Source organism: Ahaetulla prasina, chromosome 3, assembly GCF_028640845.1.
Source record: "Ahaetulla prasina isolate Xishuangbanna chromosome 3, ASM2864084v1, whole genome shotgun sequence".
Taxonomy (NCBI): domain Eukaryota; kingdom Metazoa; phylum Chordata; class Lepidosauria; order Squamata; family Colubridae; genus Ahaetulla; species Ahaetulla prasina.
Genome location: NC_080541.1, coordinates 42,877,946 through 42,903,082, shown reverse-complemented (window position 1 = coordinate 42,903,082; position 25,137 = coordinate 42,877,946). Strand labels below are relative to the sequence as shown.

Genomic DNA, 25,137 nt, shown 5'->3' with positions numbered 1-25,137 from the left:
CATTAAAACAATAGAAAGACACATTGGTAAAACTGCATGGCACAATCTAAACATTTTAGTGATAAGCAAGTACATTAATATAGTTCTATAGCTAAATATTTATTTTATTATTTTGAAGTTCATTCTTTTGCAACAGAAAATTGATTTTAACTACAATTTAACAGGTGGAGTCAATAACAGTGATAAAAAGCTGGGTATAACTTTTCTTCTTTTTTCTCTTTAAAGTAAAGATATCTTACTTGGAAGGATATATCTGAGGTGGGGAAAACGGGTGAGTTTGTCTTGGGCTGAAGCCACTGCTCCCAACTGCTATAGGAAAGGGGAGAAAAAGCACATGGAAGTGTTAACACATACACAGAACATATCTAATCCAAATATTATTTTTGTCAGGACACTTTAGACATTTAACAATGTTTATTAAACTAATGTCAAGTAATAATTTATTAAAGTCAGACTAGCACGATGACTCCCTGTATCTTAATTACAAATTACATTTTTTCAATTGCTCCTAACGGATCATTCATAACTTTTACTTCCTGTCATACTTGGTTCTATTTAATTAATGTTGAAGTTACTTTTTTTTCTTTCAACTTCACTCTTCCTTAATACTCTACATTTTATATGAGTGATATTTCAGTTGGAAGCTAATGATCTTTAACTACAATCTGTCTTCCTCTTTCTCCCTCACACACTAAAAAACTATATTAAACAGTTATTGATGTAAATAAATGGTATCTTTAAAATCTTGACTTCAACAAATTTATACAACTCAGGATGTTCTTTATATCACTGCAGATTTGTAATCCACTACTATCTAAACCAAAACTGAGGAATATTTTTCACCTAAGGGCCATGTTTGTTGTGTTTAATCTTCTTCAGATGGATCATAGAACTCATCAGTCAGGGTTCCCATTCAAAGCACAAATGACTAGGTTCAAATTACTTTATTTTAGGCACAATATATGAGACTCAGCTCTCCTAGCAAGTCTGTAATGCTGTGAAAGGATAGAGAAGAAGATGACAACCAGCAGCAGAATAGGTGCAATCAACTGTATCAGCAATGAGTGCACCTCTGGAAAACCTGAAGGGTTAGGCTGGAGACACATCATCCTGGTAAAATACATCCATCTATGTATTTACTGACACCAGCTTGATAGCACATACTCAAATTTTCTTTGAATCACAAATTGGCATGCTGGTTTTTATATAAACAAGTTGGCACACAGTGCAGAAATTCTTATAGAGGACTGGATAGCAACAAAATAATACAATTTAAAAAGAGCAAATTCAGTTACGAATATAGCAGTATTTCAGTTTTCTGTATATTCTATCTAGCTTTTGAGATAGCAAGAAAGTGGGTGAATTAATTTCCCAAGCAGGATCTCTATTCATACTTTGCTGGTTTGCTACCGAAGAACTAATGAATTAGAAGCCTAGTGAACAGTATTTGAGGTTTTCCACTTCTATTGCACACTATTTGACAGTAGGCTCCCAGGATGACAATGGTTCTTTTCAATGACATGTAAAGATCTAAAGATTAAATATGGGTCCAGTCTACACATTTTCTACTGAAATACAGAAAGATATGCAGAGTATCAAGAAGCTACACATATTATCTTCAAAGAAAGTTCAGTGCCAACAGAATCTTAAAATGTAAGAATATTCATTTTTTTATTTTTGTCAAGCATGTATTTTATTAGATACAAGTGTAAAAATAATTATAAACACATGAAAAGGATACAAATAAAAGAAAACATTAGGATAGAGATGGTAGGCAGGATGGTGTTTATGCACACCCCTTATAGACCTCTTAGGAATGGGGTAAGGTCTACAGTAGACTAAGTTTAAAGTTTTGGGGATTTGGGGAAGAAATCACAGTCAGGTAGTGCATTCCAGGCATTGACAACTCTGTTACTGAAGTTGTATTTTCTGCAGTCTAGTTTGGATCAATTTACCATGAGTTTCTATCTATTGTGTGCTCTTGTATTGTTTTGGTTGAAGCTGAAGTATTCATTGGATGGTAGGACATTGTAGCAGATTATTTTATGTACTATGCTTAGATCAGACAGAAGACGGCAAAGTTCTAAATTGTCTAAGCCCAAAATTTCAAGTCTGGTGGCATAAGGTATTTTGTTGTGCACAGAGGAGCAGAGGAGCCTTTTTGTGAAATATCTCTGGAATTGTTCAATTGTATTAATGTCCGATATGCAGTGTGGATTCCAGACAGAAGTGCTGTATTCAAGAATTTGTCTGGCAAAAGTTTTGTAGGCCCTAGTCTGCAGTTCAATATTACCAGAGAAGAAGCTACGCAAGATTAGGTTAATTTTCAGATTGAAAAGATGCGAACAAAGGAAGATTACTTAGTTCTCCCAAAATATGCAGAAGCAGCAGACTACACAAGCTGCTTGGTTATTACTCATGAAATTAATAAGAAATCATTCACTGAAATATCTGGGATGCAACTATTTTATACTTTATTCTATGAATATCAAAAGTTTCAGGAAAACTATTTCCATGTTATGAACTGAATTAGACTGGCAGATGATTTCTTCACAATTTATGTCATGGGAGATTCAGAATAAAGCTGGATCAGATAAAACCTTTTTCTATTCCAGTATTCTGCTCCTACTGTACTATGGATAAATAAATGTTTATGAGAAATTTCTAAGTGAGATAAACAAACAATATCATCCTATCTCACCAGCAGCTGATGTTAAAAAACATAATCCTTTTACTAGATCTAATATATATTAAAAATAAGAGTTATTAATATATTTATCTTCTATACATTTGTCTAATAACTGTTTAGGGCTGTCTATGTTGGTGAAACTTATTACATTTTCTAGAATTAGATTCCAGAGTTTAGCTATATACTTCATTATGTAAAAACAAATCCTGCTATTTGTTCTGAAAATATTATGAGAAAGGGTGGGAGATTCTTTTCATACTATACACAATACATGTCCTACATGCCTTTCTTGTACTTTCCTTGCATCTAATTCTATTCTGCAACTTTTCCGGTTCTGTGTTAATCTTTTTCAATAGCAATCGTTAGTGCATGATTTAAAACTATTACAAAACTGGCAGATTTGAATTTTATTCTTTTCTTAATTATCCCGCAGTAATAAATCTGTTTTTATAGTAGGCACCCCATGGAATATTTGCAACCTCCAAACTCTACTCCTTGCCAATTACTACAGATCCCAAGAAAGAAATATATATTACACAGACACACACGGATGGATACACACGGATACACATACACATACACATGCTAGAATGCACTATTGCAGGCTAACTCTGCACATAGTCTGGAGTTCGATCCTTGCTGACTTAGTCTTCCATCCTTCAAGGTTGGTAAAATGAGGACCCAGATTGTTGGGGGCAATATGTTAATTCTAAACTGCTCAGAAATGCACTATGGAGTGGTACTTTATATAAGTTTAAGTGCTATTGCTATATAGTCTTCTGCCATGGAAACAAGTTGTTACATAAGTATTAAAATCATTAATTTTTTATTTATGACGCAGACATTTTGATACAGTGAAAATATTTCATTTTTTACCTGATCCTGAGAAATTCTCTAAAGACCCGTCTGTTGTAGTAGGAGCAATTTCACTGCTGCTCATTGGCTCTGTTTTAACTAAAAAAAAAAAGAAACCACAAATAACATGTGTTCTATATACCCTATTATTTGTGCACAAACCCATGCATACATGCAAAACGCGCATATATTGTAAGCATCCAGTGGGATCACATACAAAAATGCAACACATCACAAATCTCAACAAGTGCATTTATGGAATACAACTCCAGAAGTGCTTAAGTTAAAAATAATTCATTAATAATCAGTTAAATGATATATTATTTTTCCAGAGAAATATCAAAAGTGAACAACATAAAAGATAATATTTTCAAATCTGAACAAATCTGAACAATATTAATAAATAAATAAATAATAAATCCAGTTATATAATTTTATTTTTCATCCTTTTAATGTCTTGCCATGTTTTACCATATTGAATATATATTACATTGTAATTAGAAACCAGACTACTTTAATTCTTTATATGCTGCAGGGTTCTTCTTATATGCTCCCCTTGCTGAATACAAGCAATTTCAGATCATTTGTCTATTCAATATTATCTACACTGATCAACAGGTGCTTTTCAGGATTTTAGACAAGAACCTTCCCTATTCTATTCTATTCTATTTTTTCATATGGTATAATTTTACAAAGAACATCTGTATATTGGTGGAAAAGTCTGGCAGGCATCTGGGCTTCCCTCAGCATCCTAGGCAGTACCCATCACTTTCTATATCTGCTGGGACAATAAAGTGCTCCAAATGGGAAAAGCATGGGGAGGACCTGGCACACTTGTGTGTATTCTGCATGCACAGGTGCATACTTTCGTCAGACTGTTGGGCCCATTTCCCTAATATTCATGAGCAGCTTAGCCAATCTTTGACTTCACTGTAGCTCCAGCACCATACATTCCTTGTTGAACCAAGATGAAGGCAATAATGTCAATTAAATACGGTCTAGAAATTTTCCATGGCCCAGGGTCAAAAGGAGGCCACATTTCCAAACATTATTCTATTCTATTCTATTCTATTCTATTCTATTCTATTCTATTCTATTCTATTCTATTCTATTCTATTCCAGTCTAGTCTAGTCTAGTCTACTCTGTTCTATTCCATTTCATTCCATTCCATTCCATTCTATTCTTTATTCCTGTTTTAAAGTTCTTCTCCTAATTGTAGTATAGTTTCTACTGTGACAAGACAAGCTCATTTATTTAGTTATTAAAACTAAAGTACATTAAAAATAGATATTGTTATTATCTTACATTAAAAGTTGTTGCATATGTAAAGAAATATACAAAAAAGCCAATTGGATCGTTAACACAGAATATGTTATCAATGTGGAATATAATAAATCAGTTTAAAGGTAAGAATTTATAAAGATGCCTTTTTTAAAGAGAAAAGCTGTAGCTACTTTCTCTGTACATAAATAGTGTTAACTATAGTTATCTTTCTCTCCTTTTTGAGTTACTAAAGTATATATTGTACTTTCTCTTAGAATGAAATCTATTTCTACTGGATGGTTAGAAAATGTTTTATTCAATCCTGAGGAATTGTTTTTATAGCTTTATTAACTGTCAAGGACCCAAATGCTTATGGTAACTGACAAACAAAGCCAATCACCATAAGAATTTAACTTATTTAGAAGAGTTTTCCTTCATCACATTGCATGATATGATAAAAGTCCTTCAAGCACCTATAAAATATTAAATAATTTGCACTGTTTTTGATAGTATATAATGCAGAAGAAACAGTAGTTACTTTATTTCTACAAATGCCAAACTGAGCTAAGAAAGTGAAGAGAACAGAATATGACACTTTACTTTGTAAAATATGAAGCTAGGCTTTTCTATATTCAACTTTTCCTACTATTAAGGAAAGCCTTTACCACCAAACATCATGAAGGCAAATGGAAAAAAATCAAATTTAATTAAACAAACACAATATAAATGTATACATTATTGCTTTCTTAGATTGTTTGGCATACACAAGCATTAAGAAACAGACAAAAATTTTTTGCTGCACATAACAATTGCTGCAATTAAAAGGAGTAAGAGCTTGAAAGAATTCTCTATAAAGTTTGGCAGCAAAATGACATATTCTGAAAGCAGTCTCAAGAGTAAAAACAGAAAGATATTGTAAGTCGGTTCAACATGCATTCTTTATTCTAAAGAAAAATATGCTTTGGAATGCAGCAAATGTGTACAAAAACCACTTGTACCACATTTAAAAAACTTCACTATTTGAGCAAATGGAAACCTTATTCAATCACTGCAGGAATTTTGCCTAGCTTTGACTATATTTTTCCTATATTGCCAATTATTCCCATTTCCAAATCTAACATGATCTTACAATATTATATTCCCTTTATCTTAATTTTATCCTTTTTATCCTGATCTTGTTACAACAGTTACTACATCGCACACTTAACAAACACACACAAACAAACATTTGATAAAGATCAAACTATGCTGTATGCTAATTATATATTCAACAGTTTTCTTAAGCAAACAGGACCTAAATCAGACTAGGGTGAGAGCAAATACTCCGCAGACATAATTTCCTCCAGAATAAGATACTTTAATACAAAATAAAATGCTCCTTTCCCCAGAAGAAACTGTCAGGCATAATTTCTGCTTGTTTTTAAGATACATGTGTGGGCCTAATCTAAATCTAGACTATCATATACAAGAGGTGTATAAAAATGGAAGTCAAATGAAGATTGGGCACATGCTACACAATGATGTAACACATAGTTAAGCACCAAGATAGCAACCAGATGTCTTTAAAGCAGGTGTGTGGGTGAGTTCTATATGTAGCCACCTAAAAAGTTATAACTTGCAAGTTCTTTTATGAAAAAAGAAGACTGTATCCCAAGGCACATCTGTTGCATTTATTTCATAATACAGAATTCTGTAAATGTAGTAAAATATATAGAATTTGTTTTGGAATTATACACATTTACAAAATGTACAGCTACCTTCTTTTGAGTGCCAATATGTAATGTAATGACAAAATTGAGACCCTCCCTCCCTCCCTTTCTATGCCTGTATCTTTCCTTCCCTCCTCCCAATATTAACAAACTTACTTATAGAAGCACAGCAAATAATGAAGATCCAGGCAAGCAAAATTAGTTATTTAGTTGAATGAGTAAAACTTATGTAATTATCATGAAGTTAACAAATGAGTACTGCAAAATACACATATAGTGCCAACAGCAGTGTTTTCTGATGCATATGCTACATTTTTTCTTTGTTTTCTCTTTTTTATAAATTTAAAAAGAAATGAAGTTCTTACATATAATTATCAAATTCATACCTAAAAACATCTTTGATTAGTAATTTTCTAGGAACATTCATTTTGAAACAGGTGTACTGATTACAAAGTAATCTCTACAAAAAACAGCAGAATAATAACAGGAGCAGTTTTGAGCCATAAATAGAAAGGTAGCATTTAAATAAAAAAAAAAGTCTAGAATAAAAATACGATTAATTAAGAAAATGTACTTGTTTATTCAAGCGGGACTGGCTTAATTTTTCAATATTTTTTAAATTTTTTAAATTTTTCAAATTTTAATAATTTTAATTGGTGTATTTTATTTATGGGTCAAATTTGACGGTTTTAATTTTTGGCCATTTATAGAATACGTTATTTTAACTGTGGTTTTAATTTGTATATTGTTCTGTTTTAATCTGGCTGTACACCGCCCTGAGTCCTTCGGGAGAAGGGCGATATAAAAATCTAAATAATAAATAAATAAATAAATAAATAAATAAATAAATAAATAAATAAATAAATAAATGGACATTTAAAAATTGATTTGCACCAATTTCAATTTTTACTTTAAACAGATTATAAATTTTAATATAAAGTTAAAAGTTAAAACCCTTAATCCTTTTAAATACATGACCCTCCTCTTTATAAAATATACAAAATGTTTTATAGAGAAAAAAGTTAATTTAGTTGAAAGATGATTAAATCTAAATATTTAAACTTTTGCCATTTATTTTATTTATTTTTATAAAAATATCATAAATATTCAAAATATTTATGATTCTGTCAAACAATCAACATGGATTTTTATTTTTCAATCCAGTATGTACAAAACTGACAAGGTCTTATTTAAAATATTCTGACACATAGTCAGACAATAATCTAATACTTTCAATAAATTCTCATACTTCTGCCATGAAAATATTAATTTCAGGGAATATATAATGCTTTATATGAGAAGTATTATGGTCCCCAAATTCGTTTCAGGTTTGGATTTTGATCAGTTTTGGTAAGCCTTTGATTTAGCCTCTTTCCCTATCTATTTAAAACATTAACCACTAACAATGGGAAGAATGAACAAAAACATCTTTCCAGCACCAACTATTTTACATACAGACAAGAATATATTAAAAATAGCAGCACTGAAGTGAGTCTTCCAAGATACTATTATCATTCCCAGAGGACAGCACTATAGGGCATGGGGATGAGATCTCTTTCTCTTTTTTTTGCTTTTAATTCTTGACTGAGGATTTACAAATCTATTAAATGAATGATAAAAAGCTGTATATCCCATCTTTTGATCAGCTCCAAAGTGAAGATAAATTCTATGTAAGGGCAAATTCCCTCCATAATATTTAATCCAATTAATTGTTTTTAAAAATACTACAAAGCACATTCAAAATTAATAAACTCTAATAAACTCTAAAATTCTATGAATATAGCAGTGCTAGCCAGACCGAAGGCAGAATAGTTAACCAAAAGTCCTGGAATAGATGCTTCTATGGCCAGTATTAGATATTCATAAGGGTAAACATCAACTATATTTGAACAGAAACAGAATTTTATAACCACAGCAATAGAAACAATTTAATCAAGATTTGGATTACAATATGAGGGAAGAGGAAATTAACACTTTAATTATGCTGTAACTATATGTGTGTATGTACACACGTACACACAAAAATAGAGGATTTAAATAGTATTAAAATAGGTTGTGGTGGCATGGTATCTGATGAGCTGATTGTATGCCTTGTCTATTAATATGACATGTGAAAGTCATCAAAATAAGTAAATTATATTTTTAAATTTAAGATCAATCCAAAATAATGTATTATGGAGTGCCAAGAGATGACTCTTCATGAAAAGTATTGAATGTTTCCAGACTGAAATATATAGATTGTTATGACGTCTGTTTCACTATGTAATATCACATTTATTTTGTTTTGGTGGCACTAGTATATTTTTCCTGTTTCAGAATGAATTATTCATCACTTAATCTAACAGATAAGAGCAAATATTTCTTTAATCCATTTAATTTGTTAAATTTAGAATATTGTCATATTTTAATATATAGAAAACAAAATGTGTGAATATTCATAAAAATAAGGATTTTTGATGGAATTAGCTGAAGCTTAGTGAAGCTGAAAAATTCATTCAGCTTTGAAATCAGAGATCCAGGGAGAACTGTAGTTCTTGCTTTTGCCATTAGACAGCTATACAAAGTCTAAAACTCTAGCAAAAATTTTTCAATGCTATCATAATCCTTCCTAAGTAACATTTTTATTAATGGTAAAAGCAAAAGAACATGGTATCATAGACATTTATTACTTTTATTAAAGGCAAAGGGTCTTTCATCACTTTAAAAAGTAACATATACTATATATGTATTATATACTGCTATATACTTAATGCATTGAAATGCTGTGAATTATCAAACAAGATTTTAATGATTTCAGAGGAGGGATAAAAACAAGGCTCTAGTGTCAGTGTCTTATCATTCTATAATAGTTTTAAATTAGGGAGCAGATTTAAAGCGGATGACTTTAAATACCAGACGAAACAGGACTGTAAGTAGGCAATACCTATTGTAAATAGGCAATATTTTTCCTTGTAAAAACCTATGAATCCTGCCAGACAACTGTCACTGAATCATATTAGATATGTAAATGAATCTATTTATTTATATTTCCTCTCTCTCTCTGTTCCCCCTTCCTTCCTTCCTGCCTTCCATCCATCCATCCATCCATCCATCCATTGAAAAGTTCTAAAGAAATGTTTCCAAATTTTCTTTTGGTTTATTTCTAGTGTACTAAGTATACCCTAAGCTATATTATTTTATTATATTTCTGCAGTTAGGTTCTTGAAGAGGATCAGGCACACCTCATTTTAACATTACTTGATTTGTGCAGGGCAAAGGCGATGTAGTATTTTCAAGAGATGTACATGATATTTGAATGACATATCCAAGAGTAACATTCCAATGTTGGGAAAACGTGGACAAGGGAGTGGGTAGGACAGTACAAATACATAAAATATATCAAACAGTATAATATGGTAGTTAAGGTTAGGAGGACTGAGACACAGGTCATTCTAGCCATTGAAACTCATTGGGTGATTTGAGGTCATTCAGTCTCACTTTCAACCCTACCTTCTTCCTAGAATTATCATAATTAGGATACAATGAAAGATTATTTCCATGTACTGTATATAATTCTGAACTTCCAGAGAAAATGTACCACCAGCAAGCAATAGCAATATGTTACAAACCAGAAAGACTCCAAATGGATACTAAGCCTTGAGATTTGGACTCAAATTCAAAATACTCAGTAAAACCTGCATATTGGTTTCATCAGTCAACATTGTTTATATTAAAAATGTATATTCAAACTCCTATAGCTCAGTAATATCTGTTTCACACATAATTATAGTTTTGCTTATAATGATAAACATCTATTTTCATTTCTTATTTTTCCATTTGCCTCTTTTTTCCTCCCCTCAACAGCCTCTCATGCATGATCCATCGAAAGTTTCACATATAATAAACTTGTTATTCTTTATAATGGTATGAAGTTACTGGTTACAGCTTGCTGGTACATTTAACACTGTAAATTATTTTTACTTTCCTGAATTAATAAATAAATATGTAAGTGTAACCAATTCTCAAAAAAAAAGCCAGATTCAGCAATTTTGGTTTGGTCTATTATTAGAAAATCTATACACTTTATTGTATACTGTATTGTTTGCATTTTATTTAAGGATATAATTTTGAAAACTTTGTTGATGGTTGTATTGCCACAATGTCATCAGTACTGCTTCATCTGTAAATAATTCATAGCTGCAACTTATTTTTCTATGATTTTTTTATAACTGTTATAGCAGAGTAAAAATATGATAAAGTAGGTAGACTTTTATTTATCCATTATATTATCAAGGTGATTTAATTATTGATATGAATACTATGACCAAATATGTCATTTTAATATTAATTTCAGCAAATGATTCTGCACTGGACAATTCGAAACAAGAAGAGATAATAAATATATCCATATTTAGAAAACTAACTTCAAAAGCCTACTTTCATTAATAAATAAAACAAATATCAATATTCCAATTTCTAAAATATGCAACAAAGTACAGACCCGTGTACCCTTTAGTCAAGAATTCAAGATGCATTTCTTGCTTATAATAAAACTGTTCACCCAGGTCCAAAGTGGACCACAATAGCTTAAAGTTAACATACATTTTAAATAATTATTGCTAATGTTTAATAGCAGAATACTTTTGTATTCATATAAGGAAGATGAAAAATGCAAAAAATAGTAACAACAAGAACTGTAATACATTCTTTGCTCCACTCCCAATTGCACTACAGGCCTTCTAGGCAATTCTCACTTTGCAAATGTTTTGGAAAATAGAGTGAACTGGTGTTTCATCTGCAGAAACTGCCCATATGGCCTTGATAACCTTATCCAATAAGCTTAAACTAGAATGTTATTGTTCTAAAACTGCTACTTTTCTCCACTAACATATTTCTTACCAAAAGGCTGTTTCTGCGTAATCATTCATTACATCTTTTCTTCACACACATACACACAAAAAATCACCTACGCATTTATGTTACATATTTTTGGACTGAAGTCCCAAATCACATAGTTGTTCCGGATAATTTGCCCTAAAGTAAAATCCCTCTTTTAAAATTGGCTCCTCTGTAAACAGCACTTGTTGCTGAAAATCCATAATGCTGGACTTTTGGAGTACTGTACTTGCCCTGTAAAAGATATCTACTTCCAGTGTTAGATGGTGTATGGTATTTCTAAGACTTATGCTACGTAAGCAGGTGCACAATAAAAAGAATAATGCCAATGCTATGGTGGAATTGCAACATTTAAATCACTAAATATTACAACTGATACAATACCATATGCAATCATCATTTTTGTTATAGTAATCCAAAATCAGCGTCTAATGTCAACTAGTTAACTTCAATATTATAATCATTTTAAATCTTTACTATGAACAAGTTTGCCTTTGAAGAAAATTGATACACTCTAGAGAGGGTAAAGGAAATCTTTAGTGTGCTTCTCCTTTCATAACAGTGGAAGTGGAATCTGCTGTGATCCTCAAATGCTTTTACATGATAAATTCAGACTCAAAATTCAGGATACATAATTCCCACTGGTCTTAGGATAACCTGCCAGTCATCTCTCTCATACCAACTGCTACACTGAAACTCAACTATTTAAATAGTTAAAGTTTTGTATACCAATCATAGTATCACACTGTATATAGAAAATTGCACTTGAATAATTTTATTTCTTGTGAGGAATCTGAGTACCTCTGCCAATTTAATTAAACTTTAGTTTTCTATAGTACATTTTAACTTGGGAAAATATATGAGAAGGAAATAATATACAAGTAATAAAGCAAAAGTTATAAATCTTTTCTTGCTATAAGTTCAAGGAATGTGGATCTGATGTACAATAACTTCTCAGTGATTAAAGTATGAATGAGTTTCAATTACTTCAAATTAAAACTTAAAAAGATATAAATGCATAAAATGCTGTCTCAAACATAAGTAATACGGAAGCAATTTATGTCAAGTCCTATCAATGTGATCTTGACTTTCTTCTGAATAAACATGTTTATGCACAGGTTAAGAAAATGTTCTCTGCATGTTGCCATATGACATTCAGATACTATGATTTACTCTAAAGTCCTATGCACAAGTCCTGTGAGTTTATTCCCAAGGCAGTACATACTATATATTGTAGCATCAGTTTCCTAAGAATGTTACAGGTATAAATTGGACTATAACAACGTATTTTTTTTCTTCCACCTAACTTACAATACCTTGGTATAAAAAGGATAACAGAATATAATATATTGCAGTACATTTGAAAGGAATCAAAGAATACAGGGTTGAAACAGAGCAGTTTCATATTCCTCTGTTAAACACTTAAAGCACTTTGGATTGTATAAAATTCAAATATATTCAACAGCAATATAGTTTGCTTTGAGACCGGTTTTATAACATGCAAAAAAGTCCCTATAGAAACTCAAATTTCTTTCTTCCTTTTCCTATAACATTATTGCATTTCTATTAAGACATTACACAAATTGTTTACTTATCATTAACTAGCAATGACCTGATTATTCGATCAGCCTTCTTATTTTATCCATAGCAGAATACAAACATTTTAGCTAACTCCTGAAAGTTAAATACAGTTGGACCAAACTAGTACCTGAATGGGAGACCACCAAGAACGCACAAGGCTATAGGCAGAGAATTGGAAGAAATATTGTGGAAGAAATTAATAGAAAACCATTTGAATAGTGTGCAGATAAGAAAAAGTAGATAAATATAGTAATCAAGAGTTGAGTTTGTGTCAAGAATGACTTTACCTTTATTATTTTTCATGTAAACTAAATAGGTTTAACCCTATTTATTTAACCCTAACCCTTTACATTATAAATTCACATGAAGCATGTAAGAACAAAATATGGACTGCATTTCCACAAATACTTTGTTCAAATCCAACATTATTATTTTAAAATGAATATTATCTGTCTGTCTTAAAAAACTGAGTATCCTCCAAATCCTCATCAAAATAATCAAAGTAAAGTAAGCGGGAAAAGGAAAAGGAAACTCCTCTTAACAAATATCATATTCATTTTAAGGAGATAAAGCAACTCTCACTCTATCCCACTGTATGTTTTTCCATATAGGCACACCTGAAAATCCTGTAGCAATCAATGGAACTTACTTCAAGTATGTTTACATAGTACTGTGAATTAATTACCTTTCAATTAAGTTAACTAACACCACTAACAAACAATAGTCAGAATCTTACAACTTTGCAAATCTTAAAATGCATGCTAGCAATTTTGCATTCATCTTGGCTACACAAACCTGCAGTGGTCTGTGTATTAACATTTAACAACCAGTCTGCAGTGCTGAGCAGAGTCATGTCACCTAAAGGAAAATTGCAAAGAAAATAAAATGCTAGTAGCTTTTCCATATATGTCACAGAATCACATGTATATAATAACCATCAGAAAAGTTTTATTTCTTTTAAATTTGTAAGACATTTTAAGTTCTGTTCCTTCTCTCAATTACTTGGAATTGTTGCATTAAAATAATTTTAACTTAACATCCTGATAGGTTTGTTTAGAAAGAAGAGTAATTCTTGTGGGTTTCATTAGTTAAAGTTGTTAACTCCAGAATATAATAGTTATCATCATACTTATACTCATCATACATATACTTATACAGTATATACCAAACCAAAAGATTTAAAGTAGTGCCACCTTTCCTATTTAGATGTCGTCCTATGTATCTCCAAGTAATTTTTAATTAAAACCGAGAGTAAAGATGGTTGGGAGGGCCAGTGGACAATGGCCAGTGGATGGGTATCTATCTATTAAAGGAACGCAGTATATATACAAGTGAAACAAAACCTTTTTTCTTTTAATATGCTAAACTTTCTTATAAAAAAGTTATTTTTTTCAAATATTTCAAAGGAAATTGTTAATTTGTCCTATACAGCATATTGTATGTGTAGTTTCTCTAAAATATTGCTGTGCTAATAGCCTTATTCAATGCATATTGGAACGCCAACAAGTCCTTTTCATTTGCATCTCCTATAGCACCATGTGCTTATGCATTTTAACATATTAAGTTGAAATTTTGCATTTTCATACTAAATAATCTTTTTTAAATAAATACCTAAACTGGAGGTAGCAACAGAGTAGTCTGTATTACTTTCTTCATATATCACAATATTTCATTTTGTGGCAAATTAATCATATAAATGAACATGCAACATAAAAAAAAATCCTGAAACATTACCGACAGCAAGCTTCAAAATATCTATAAATAAACTACTAACTAATTATAATTGGTCTCTAGCACCACCTTATATTCATTAAAAATGTATACATTAGCAGAATTTATCTAGTTAAGCATTTTTGCATATCTACTAGAGAACTCTGGTTTCCAAGATGCTAAACCTGAAAGTCATGATATTAACTTTAAGATGCCAAAACAAAGCTGCTGCTTAAAATCAGCAAACAAGCAAACAGCTAGATGAAAAAGTTAGTTACCCCTAGCCTTTATGCAGAGAACTGGAGAAACATTCCAGCATATGTTCTCCACTTTCATTCAAATAGTAAAGCCCAAATGTAATGGGTAAGGCCTAATACAAAATTTCATATTGTTTGTAAATTACACAACAATGTAATTCAATATCAATATCATAGGCAACATACACAACCAGAAACTAACCTTCTGTGCCATTGGGTGTCATGGAATTATTATTTAGGTGAGAATTATCAAGTTTTGGACCATTAGGAGACTCACTGCCAGCACTCAGACGGCTATGTGGGCTGGCTAAATCCTGCATTTCCATAGACCTAAAGAAAGAAAGAAATGTAACTACAGAAAAACAATTCAAAATTAATTGCTCTGTCTACAATTAATTTTTCTATTTCAAATACACAATCATTTCTGTAAGTGCAAATCTACATAGCTTTGGAAAGTCTGTAAGAAATAAAATCCAATGGATCTTATTCCCAGGTAAGGAGTTTTGCACCTTTCTATACACAATGCATTATTGTCTAATGAGAACCTTAACATAGCAAAAACAAGTTACTTCTTATAATATATCCATGTATTTGTATAAATTATTGTGTCAGAGGCAATAATAGCACATTAAAAAGTAACACAAGCTTGCTTGCATAATTTACCACCCAATTACAATTTAATGGACCTCCAAACCAAAGAAAACACTTGAAGCAATCGTTGAACGTACAGTCTACTGACAAGGAATGAGATATTCCTGATGTATGTGTTTACTCTAGCAAACTACTTAATTGTTCCTCTGTTTCTATTGAAACAAATGCAGCATTAAAATATTATGATCTCTGTATTCGTGTTTGCTTTGTGGATTACATAAAGTGTAACCCACTGAAAAAGGATAAGGCCAATGCACAATGAATGGTTCTAGCATTAATATACCTTAGCACTTTGCGGTACTTGAACTGTCACTTAAAGAAAATAAAAACTGAGCTAAGTACAAAATTGCCAATGTTTCCTCCTTTATGCTTTAGTAAAATACTGGCATTCTTACATAGACCAGTTTTTATAATAAATTTACATTTGTGCTTTGTATAATAAATATGTTAGGGCAATAGTCAAAACACACATTCTAAAAAAATAAAAATGATTTTTGAATAAAGCAATAGTGCTAGAATACTTTATTCATTTTTACAATATGAAAACATCATTGGTATCAATTCTAGACTTTCCAAATTGCTAATTAACTTACTAGTTTGGATTTTCGAATTTGCTTGGAGGATTTTTTTTTTGTAAAATATGATTTGAAATTATACTTACAGGTAGACAAAGTTCAATAAGCAACTGAACTGAATTTTTCCAGACTTACCTCATATTCTGTCAAATCATGCAAAGAAGCATATTTTTCAAAATTCATTATAATATATTTAGTTTTCAACACTGATAACTGTTTTCTTGTAATAAATTCTTTTGACAATGGCTCTGTTTATCAAATTTATATTTAAAAATGCACTAGTTTTCCAACTTACATACAAGGTTCTGTATCACTGTCATTAAAAAATTCCAAACAACAGAATATTTTTTTAATTCAGAATAATTTAATTTAATAATTATTTCAGAATATTTAAAGTATTTTCCAAAGAGTGAAAACATTTCTCCAGTTTAAACTTAAGAAACAAATCTCATTTGTGTATTAGTCGGTTGAAGTAAACAAACACAATTTCATTCTAAGCTTTTCTTTCCATAGAGAAGCGACTTTCACTTTAACCTTACCTGCAAAAAGGTGAAGCAGCAACATCTGAACTGACTTGGGATTTTTACACCTGCAAACCAGGGACACAAACAGAAATCTATGTTATCCTATGTTCATGTCAGGTCTTAATCTAACTAAACAAAGAAATCTTCCTGGGGATCATAATGCTGTTTTTTAACCTAAAGAGGAGGGGGACAGTACTTCGGTGAAAGACATATTGTCTTTAAATTGAAGCTTCAACTGTTGTTTCCTCCAGCAGGTCTATCCCCCTCCTGCCCATGTCATGGGGAAGGCAGCCAAATGACGGGATAGTGATTCATCACTTGTCTATGACAGCTGCACACTGCATTACCCCTCCCCCAATCAACATGTAAAGCTGTCTTCCTAGAGTAGTTTAGGAAGAAGTGCCTAGGTAAGGAAGCTATTAACAGAGCAAGCAATTTTAAGGAAAGACGCTCTAACACTCCAACACCCTCTAAAGATTTATCAGCCAGCTTTTATTAACACTAACTGAAATATATCTCCCTCCCATTCTTTAACTCTTTACAGTCTTTTATGCCTAGTAAGTTAATTTTTATCTTTTCACCCAATTTATGTTTTAAAGTTTAGACTCCAGATAGTTTAAGAAGATTTCAAGTCAGTGCTATGCATGTAAAATACAGCTATGCTATACTTCTATAAATCAACTGTGAAGTTTCTTCATGTCTAACCGGGCCAGAGATTCTGTAGCCTTCGATCTGTGCCCTCCTCCACTAATTTAAATTAAGCTAAAAATAACCATACATGCCTCAGAAAAAATGAACTTTATGCAATCTTTTAAAATATGAATCCCACAAACAAAAATGGTATTTGCTAAATAAGCAAATATGTTCTCAATGAGTATCATCCTTCAAGACAATCAACTTTTTCTTTAAAAAAAATCAGAATCTTTTCAGGCTTATATAATGTAGAATAGCTTTTAAATTTCAAAATAACCTGTAAATAATCTGTATTTAAGAACAGATTTGACAGAAAATTTGTTTCTAAAGAGCAGGTGATATACGTATCTCAGGTGAAGATCCACTGCTAGCTTAAAAGTATAAACAAAACTTCTCCATATTTTATCTTAAAAAACCTGAATTCAGGATTCCACCCAACCTGAACTGACATTTCCTAGATGATCACAGAACAAAGACAAGAGAGATGAGGCATTTTAAGTGCCATAAAAATCATCTAAGCAAATCTCACTTATGTGTTTGTAGTTTTTGTTATTTTTAATCTTAGACAGAATAACTACTTTAGAAAGCACACACCACTCCTATAAGCAGCCAGACAACATATAATGTTACACATAAGAGCAAAAAGCATGCTGTAACAGAGATAGAACAACTACAATATTTTTCTTGTGTTGTTTTAAAATGCTGCATTTTAAGAGACCATAAAAAGGTAATGCAAACTATCAAGTGTATGTTTGCAACAACTAAACCATATTCTTTCAAGATTTTTTCAACGTTTTTTAAAAAGATATTGTTAAATGGAAACGTTTTACTCTAATACGCAAAACTACGCCTTTAGGATATGTTCCCTCACACTTCTTGAATACACTTTGAATAAATTATAGATGGAAAAGTAGCATGCTTAAAACTATCTGTTCTTTAAGTATACAGATATTTTGTATTTTAAATTAACTGCTATAATATATATTATTTGTATTATAATATTTAATATATAAAATATAATGTGCGAATCATGTACAATAATACAATATATGTGTCTTCTGTATGCTAGAATTACATATGATACCATATATAATACAAATATTTGCATATCTTTTAATATTATAGAAGCTGTGAGAGTTCATTTGCAAGACCTTCATTTTTGTGTTATACTTTAGTTGCAATCCTTTGCCTATTAAGGATTATTTAAGCCATGTGTTATTCATTATACTATTTAAAAATAATTCTTTAATCAAAATAACTTTAAAACTACTGATCTCGTATTAGGTTGGTCAAATGAATCCACATAGTGGTACAGGAAAAATAAATCTACTCTCAAGAATGCAAATGCATGTAACAATTAGACACAGATGTTGGTGACATTAGTTATAATTTACAAAATACTATACTTCATATGTTTTTGGAGGACTTTGGGGGATGCAAAATTACACTATAGTGAGTAATTGCAGTATGAAGACCAATTTATAGAGAATAACACATGGATGAATGATACTTATTAGTACTTTAATTAACATATATCTACTGTAGCTTAAAATTTTACTCAGAAAATGTAAGCTGCTCAAAATCATAGTTTTACTACTCAAATGATTCCATAGAGCAGAAGTTTGCAGCAATAATTAGAATCAACTGAAGAATTGATGCACTAAAAATGGAAGATAGGATTATTGCAATATGCAAAAATCAAGTTGTGAAATCAAACCAATAAGTTTTACAAAGACAAAATATGGAACTTCTTTGCTATGTAAGTTATCATTACATGATAAAATGCAAAACTGCTTTTTAATTCTTCCTAAAAACTTGACAGAATTTTAAACTTCATTTAGTAAAATTAGTGACAATTAGGATGGTGATAATAGATTCATGCAGCTCTGTAAAGTTTACTTATGAGAAGGCCTGTATAAAAGTGCACTGTTAAATATCTTCACAAATAATACCAAATTGTGACCAACTGATAAAATCTTTTCAGTTGGTCTTTTTTTTCTAATTAACTTCATAATTCTTCACAGATGTAGGTTTTGTTGATATTCAATTTGTCTCTCTCATTTTGTTAAACCTCACATAGTACTCCAACAATCCAATGAATAGCCACATTAAATCTGTTAATACCATGCTCTTCAACCCCAGAAATTATTTCCAGAAGGCAAACTTGCTTTAAGAGTTCATCAAACAGAACTTAAGGTACACATTTTATCACATTTTCCCTACCACAGAGCTCAGGATGCAGAAGAAAATTCATGACTTTTGCACTGTTTATTATACTTTGGTAAATTACAAATCAAAAGCATCTGACAGAAAATCATGTATGAAGCCAGAAATTTAATAATGTTCCGTGAAAAGTAAACTGTAAATGGGAAGGGTTTCTAAATCTCAGCAGCACAGAGCAAGTAAAGTGAAGGTACTTGTCTAAATGATTGGTTTTCCAGACTTTTTAAAAATTGCTAGAAGCAATTCTTATAAAAAGGAATTTATAATTTAAAACATTTCTACTAACCAAAAGGAATTTCTTTGAAGTAAAAATACTATACAGTTTATATTTGAATTAATAAATTATATTCAGCCAGTTATAATCAACCCCAAGAGTTCTTTTAGTTACTTTTTTCAAATACACCCCCCCCTTTTTTTAAAAAAAAGTTGACTTGCAAGAGTCACAAATGTTGCCGGTTTCAAACATGGAGTTACTTCAAAATTACTTTATAATGCATGTATCAAAAGTGCATGAATTATTAAAACTGGTTTTAACTAGCATTGGAACTTCACCCAACAGATATTGGCATTACTAATGAAATATATTGACATATGACGCAAATATAAAACTAAAGACCAGGTCTTCTGAAATAGACATGGAAGTCAAAATAAAATATTTTGATTTTTACAAAATGGATCTTTCTTTTGATTAAAATATATATACAATCTCTGCTCTTGAATCAGAGATGTTTTTAAATTCTATGAATAATCCCAAAAACATCAACAACAAGCCATTCTTCCATTTTTTTCTCTCCCATTTGGATCATGTACTTCCCTGCTGTATTTATGAAAAATTAAACAATGGCTTGTTTTATAAATCTGTCACTGTGCAGGGATTCAGCTTCCAAAAGTATAAGACAGGTCATTTAAAGGGACTACCATAACCCAAATAGTATCAAGATTTGAATAATACACATTTTGTTTTAAACAAATATTGTGACATGGATTAACAAAAACTATAATCCTTTCAGAAAAATAAGAAAAAAATGACCAATGTTAAGATACGTAGTATTGGGTATGCTTTAAAGAAAAATGTAAATACTCTAATTTCTAGAATACTATTCTTAAAATTTGTCAGTTTAAGTTTTCTTTTGCAGAAAAATATATTTAGCTGGTTTAAATATTATTCAAACACTGAATTCAGATTTTATCATTTTCCTTGTAAAGTGCGCTTACATTGTTATCTGAGGCTAATTTAACATGATTATGGTTTGGGTGTTTTAAACATCTGGTGGCATTTATAAAACAGGTCAAAAATGAAACTTACATTTTTTATGAATAATGAAATTCAGAAGCTTCATATAAATACAGTGGTGTATTAATGCTAGTTAATTGTAAGCATTTAGTTCCCAGAAATACCAAAGGTTTTATATTATAATTATGTCAGGTAGCTTGATAAAGTCATCCTTTAATGCTCAGCAATTTTTCCAGGATTTCCTCCTTCAGAGTAAGCTGTCAAAATTTCTGCCACACATCCTTCCTCCAAATTTATTTTCTTTCCTTCTGAATTGTCTTTCAGCAATTCAAGGATCTTTTTTAAATCACTCATCACTGGGTTATTTATTTTCAGTGACCCGCGAACACTTGAGAAAACTAAACAGTCATATCAAGCAAATTTAACACAATAAATACTTTAGAAGCACAGAACATATGACTTGAAAGACGTCTACATAAAGAGGAAGCTCAGCCAAAATTTACTGCAAAAATTTTTGTGACGTATATTAGGTATTAACAGGGATTGGGGGGGGGGAAGAAACGTGCATATGATCCCTCGGTGGGGGCTCACTTAGTTGCTTGGAAAACTTGTTTTTGCAACACAGAGCATTCTTGCGGGTGACTTCCTTATAAAGCTTTAGCCGGGCCAAAAAGTGTGTGTGTGTGTGTGTGTGTGTAGGGGGGGGGTGTCTCACCGTTTTACAAGGGACAGTTGTCAAATCCATGCAGTTTTCGAAACAGACAGGTTTGTACTTACAGCGAACGGCTTTGCAGCATCCACTCGGGTTAGATACTCCCTTCACGTGAACCAACCAGTGCTGCTCACATCGTTTTATTCTTAAAAGCTCAACAGCCTGTGCTGGTTGAAAAAGAACGAGAAAACAAACCAGGAACCCCCGACCTACTCCAAGCGCAGCCTAGAAGCGCCGCTCGCTCTGGAGGACAAGTTCGCGTTTAGGGCGAGGAGCGGGGTGAGGGTGACTTCTGCTGCCGCCGCCGCCGCCGCGGGCTGTGCTTGCCAAGGGTCTGTGTGAGGCAAAGGCGAGTGAGTGAGGTGGCGGCGGCGGGAGGGGCGGGGAGGGCGGGGGGCCTTCGGGTCTCCAGAGCGAAATTGAAAACAGCCAACGAGGACTTTCCCAGGAAGGCTTAAAGTCGGAAGTGGCACTGAGGGGTCCGTCTGCAGCAGCACCCAGTTCGGCGCGCGCCTAAGTTCCCGCTCAAATCCTCTCTCAGCAAACCAAGACGCTCGCTCGCTCGCTCGCTCGCTCTTCGGCTCTCCGCAAACGCGGCCGGAGATACGATCGCTGAAGAGCAGACAAAGGAACAGCCGAAGCCTCGTCGGCGCTCGCTCGTTGCCTCTACCTTGGGCAAGGCTTGGAGGTCTGCCCCAATCTAGCCCGGAGGCTTTTCCGCCTTCCTTCCCCCACCCCCCACAACAACACACCCTCCTTGCGACTCGTCCCCTTTTGTTTATTCCTAATGCAAACCACAGCTTAGTCTCTCGCCCTTATTGGTTTGAACACGCGAACAATCGAAGTCAGCCCTTGGGCTGGCTCGTCGGAGGCCACCTTTGCTGGCAAGCAATTTTGGTATGCAAATGAAGGATCCTGCGGCATGTGCATAAACAGCTGTGGGTGGTGGTGGTTGTGGGGGTGGGGTGGGGAAGAGAGGCAGCTGAGCGCGCCCTGTCAAGAAGAAGCGGGCCGACGGGCTGCCCTTCTGCTGCGGAGGTACCGGCGCTACCGAGCCACGTAGAGCTTCGCAGAGCTGGCGACGCGGAAAAGCTCCGTCTGCACCTTCCGAGCGGGCTAGCCCGGCGTCGGGTTCCTTAGCCGGGAAGAGAGCTGGGGGATGGGAGAGATGTGGATGGACTGAAAGCCTTGGCCCGATCCCCAAAGCAGGCGACCAAGAACGGCGTTCGCGGCACTCTCCAGATCTGCTTTAAAGTACAGCTAAAGAGGGCGATCCAGCAACACCAACTCCCGCGTCTGCACTTGTTTGGATGCGTATCGGATTTTTGTTCCTGGTTGTTCCTTAAAGGAGGCAAAAATACGAAAGAGAACAAGAAGGTTAAAACGCTAAACCCCCCCGCACCCGTGCCAACCTCCAGCAATTTGACAGATTAACCAGCAACCTTTCAACTGTTTATAATGTAGAGATTAAAATGATGGTGGACAAAATGAATTATTTAAATACACTTCTGCTTGGAGTCAATCTTTTTTGGGGGCGGGGAGTAATTCTGCATTATTCTTATTTCTACTCATTTTTTCTGCACAACGACTTTAATATTTGTTGCCTTTGCTTACCCTTGAATGGGAATACTTTATAGACAATTTTTAAAACTAATTCTTAGATAAGACAATTAACTAAAATCCAGATAGCTAATATATGTTGCTTTGAGCAATTTAACCAATCTGAGAATATATACCCATTTCTAAACTAATACTGGTCCAGTTCCAATACAAATTATGTGCTATCAAAGGCAGTAAGATTGTTCGTTAAAACATGTTAAAATATCTGTAAAAACTGTTTTTGAATGAAGGGTATAGTTGTGCCTGAATGTATTGCAACATGAAGTAATATGAGTACACAGTTGAATATTGGAATACTGTACAAAGTTAACTTCAAATAATGTTTGTTAAAAATAAAAACTTATAATCTCAACATACTTTACAAAAATATTGTGCAATGTCCAACTTACATATTTTCAGAAAAAAATACATTGGGTAAACTTTCCACAAGGAAGGAAATTGTGCCATGATAGCCTTGAACAGAACTCTGGTTGCTTAGTGAAGGCAAAAAATCATGATTAGACACTTCCATATATGGAAAGTTAAGGTCAAAATCCACATATGTCTGTTAGGTCTGCCTCTGTGGCATGATACATATATTCACAAAATATCCCCTCTTTTAATTCTTAAATATGTTCGAAGTGGAATTTATAATGTTATATATGCAATATTTTAAGTTCATTGAAACATCTTACTAAGGTAAAATACTTTTAAGATGACATAGAATGCTCCTTATTTTGGGAGTTCTTTTCGTAAGTAATTTATTTAACTAATTTGTAGTAATATATACAGTAATGTCTTATTTCTCAGGTATATTGTTAATACAAAACTATTAGAAAAAGTGGTTTTATATTTATTTTGAAACACACACATAATGATTTTTTTCCAAAAGGCAAGAAAAGAGAATATGAGGCAGTTTGGCAAACACTGGACTTGTACTAATCACACTTTTTAACAGTGCAATCCTATTCTAGCCAATTCAGTTTACTGAGAGTTATACCCAAGAAAGTGAGTGTAAAATTAAAACCAAATTCTTTTAGAAGATGTTTTAAAATGTTACCAATGACACTAACAATATTAGTTAGACATTTTTCATTTTTCAGTGTTACTAATCAGTAGTAACTTTATGTACTCTGTATTTAAATCATGTCTATTCATATATGATTAATGATTAACATATAAGCTATTTCAAAGAAGACAGGTGCATATGGATTTGGGAATAATGATCTCATTTACATTATTTAGTAAAGCAATGATGTATGCTTACTATATACTGACTGCAACTAACATGCTGCTAAGCAATTATACTGTGCTAGCAAATATTTAACAAAGCACTAAATTTTATAGTAGCATCAGAAAATGTGTTTTATGCTAACATTTGTTTTAATACAGTGCTTTTTAGCAGTTAGGCACCTATTATATTATCTGAGGGAAATAGAATTTTGAGTATTTTATTTCATCTTGTCTTCATAGTAGATGAAGCTCTTGCACTTAGTGACCTTTTATAATTTGACTGTGTATTCTTTTGTGGGAGGAGTGTTAACTATTCTCATTGATTCCTCCTCTTTGTCACTGAATAGCCAATCCACACTCTCAAATTATAATACTTATGCCTAACATATTTGTTAGCAAATTCTGAAATCAGTCTGGGTGACTTAATATATTCAGAATCAGGGTATCATACTTCAGTGAACTTCTTTGACCACTAAAACAGTTGAACCAGACTGCATAGGCCCGCTGTAGTTATTCTGAATATGTTTGAACAGTTGCTTTCTCCCCAGGACAATGCAGAATGCCATAAAACAATAATAAAGGGAAAATTTTATTTGCTTTCAAGGATGGTATACTTCAATTCAAATATTTTAGGAAAGTTTACGCTATCTTTTTGGAGTACACAAATCAGCAAATATCACTAAGATACAATGCAAGAAAATGCTATTAAAAATTCAGAAGTTGTTCTATACTTCTGGACTAAACCAAAAGCTT

The 25,137-nt window shown here is 32.6% G+C and overlaps 1 protein-coding gene across 13 annotated transcripts in view; it reads right to left on the bottom strand.

The window, feature by feature from the left end:
* The window catches only part of EYA1 (EYA transcriptional coactivator and phosphatase 1), a 91,790-nt gene extending 68,520 nt beyond the window's left edge, over positions 1-23,270 (bottom strand). For 8 of the 13 annotated variants that reach the window (XM_058176850.1, XM_058176851.1, XM_058176856.1 and 5 more), the window contains exons 1-5: positions 21,618-23,270; positions 16,706-16,755; positions 15,143-15,270; positions 3,566-3,643; positions 240-309 (exon numbers count right to left, since the gene is read on the bottom strand). In XM_058176850.1, coding sequence (XP_058032833.1) covers positions 240-309; positions 3,566-3,643; positions 15,143-15,266 — 272 coding nt within the window. In that variant the 5' untranslated portion in view covers positions 15,267-15,270; positions 16,706-16,755; positions 21,618-23,270. Of the gene's footprint in view, positions 1-239; positions 310-843; positions 996-3,565; positions 3,644-13,768; positions 13,832-15,142; positions 15,271-16,705; positions 16,756-21,617 lie in introns of those variants that run through there. The other 5 variants (XM_058176846.1, XM_058176855.1, XM_058176843.1 and 2 more) reach the window with 3 other exon arrangements.
* Between the last annotated feature and the right edge of the window lie 1,867 nt (positions 23,271-25,137).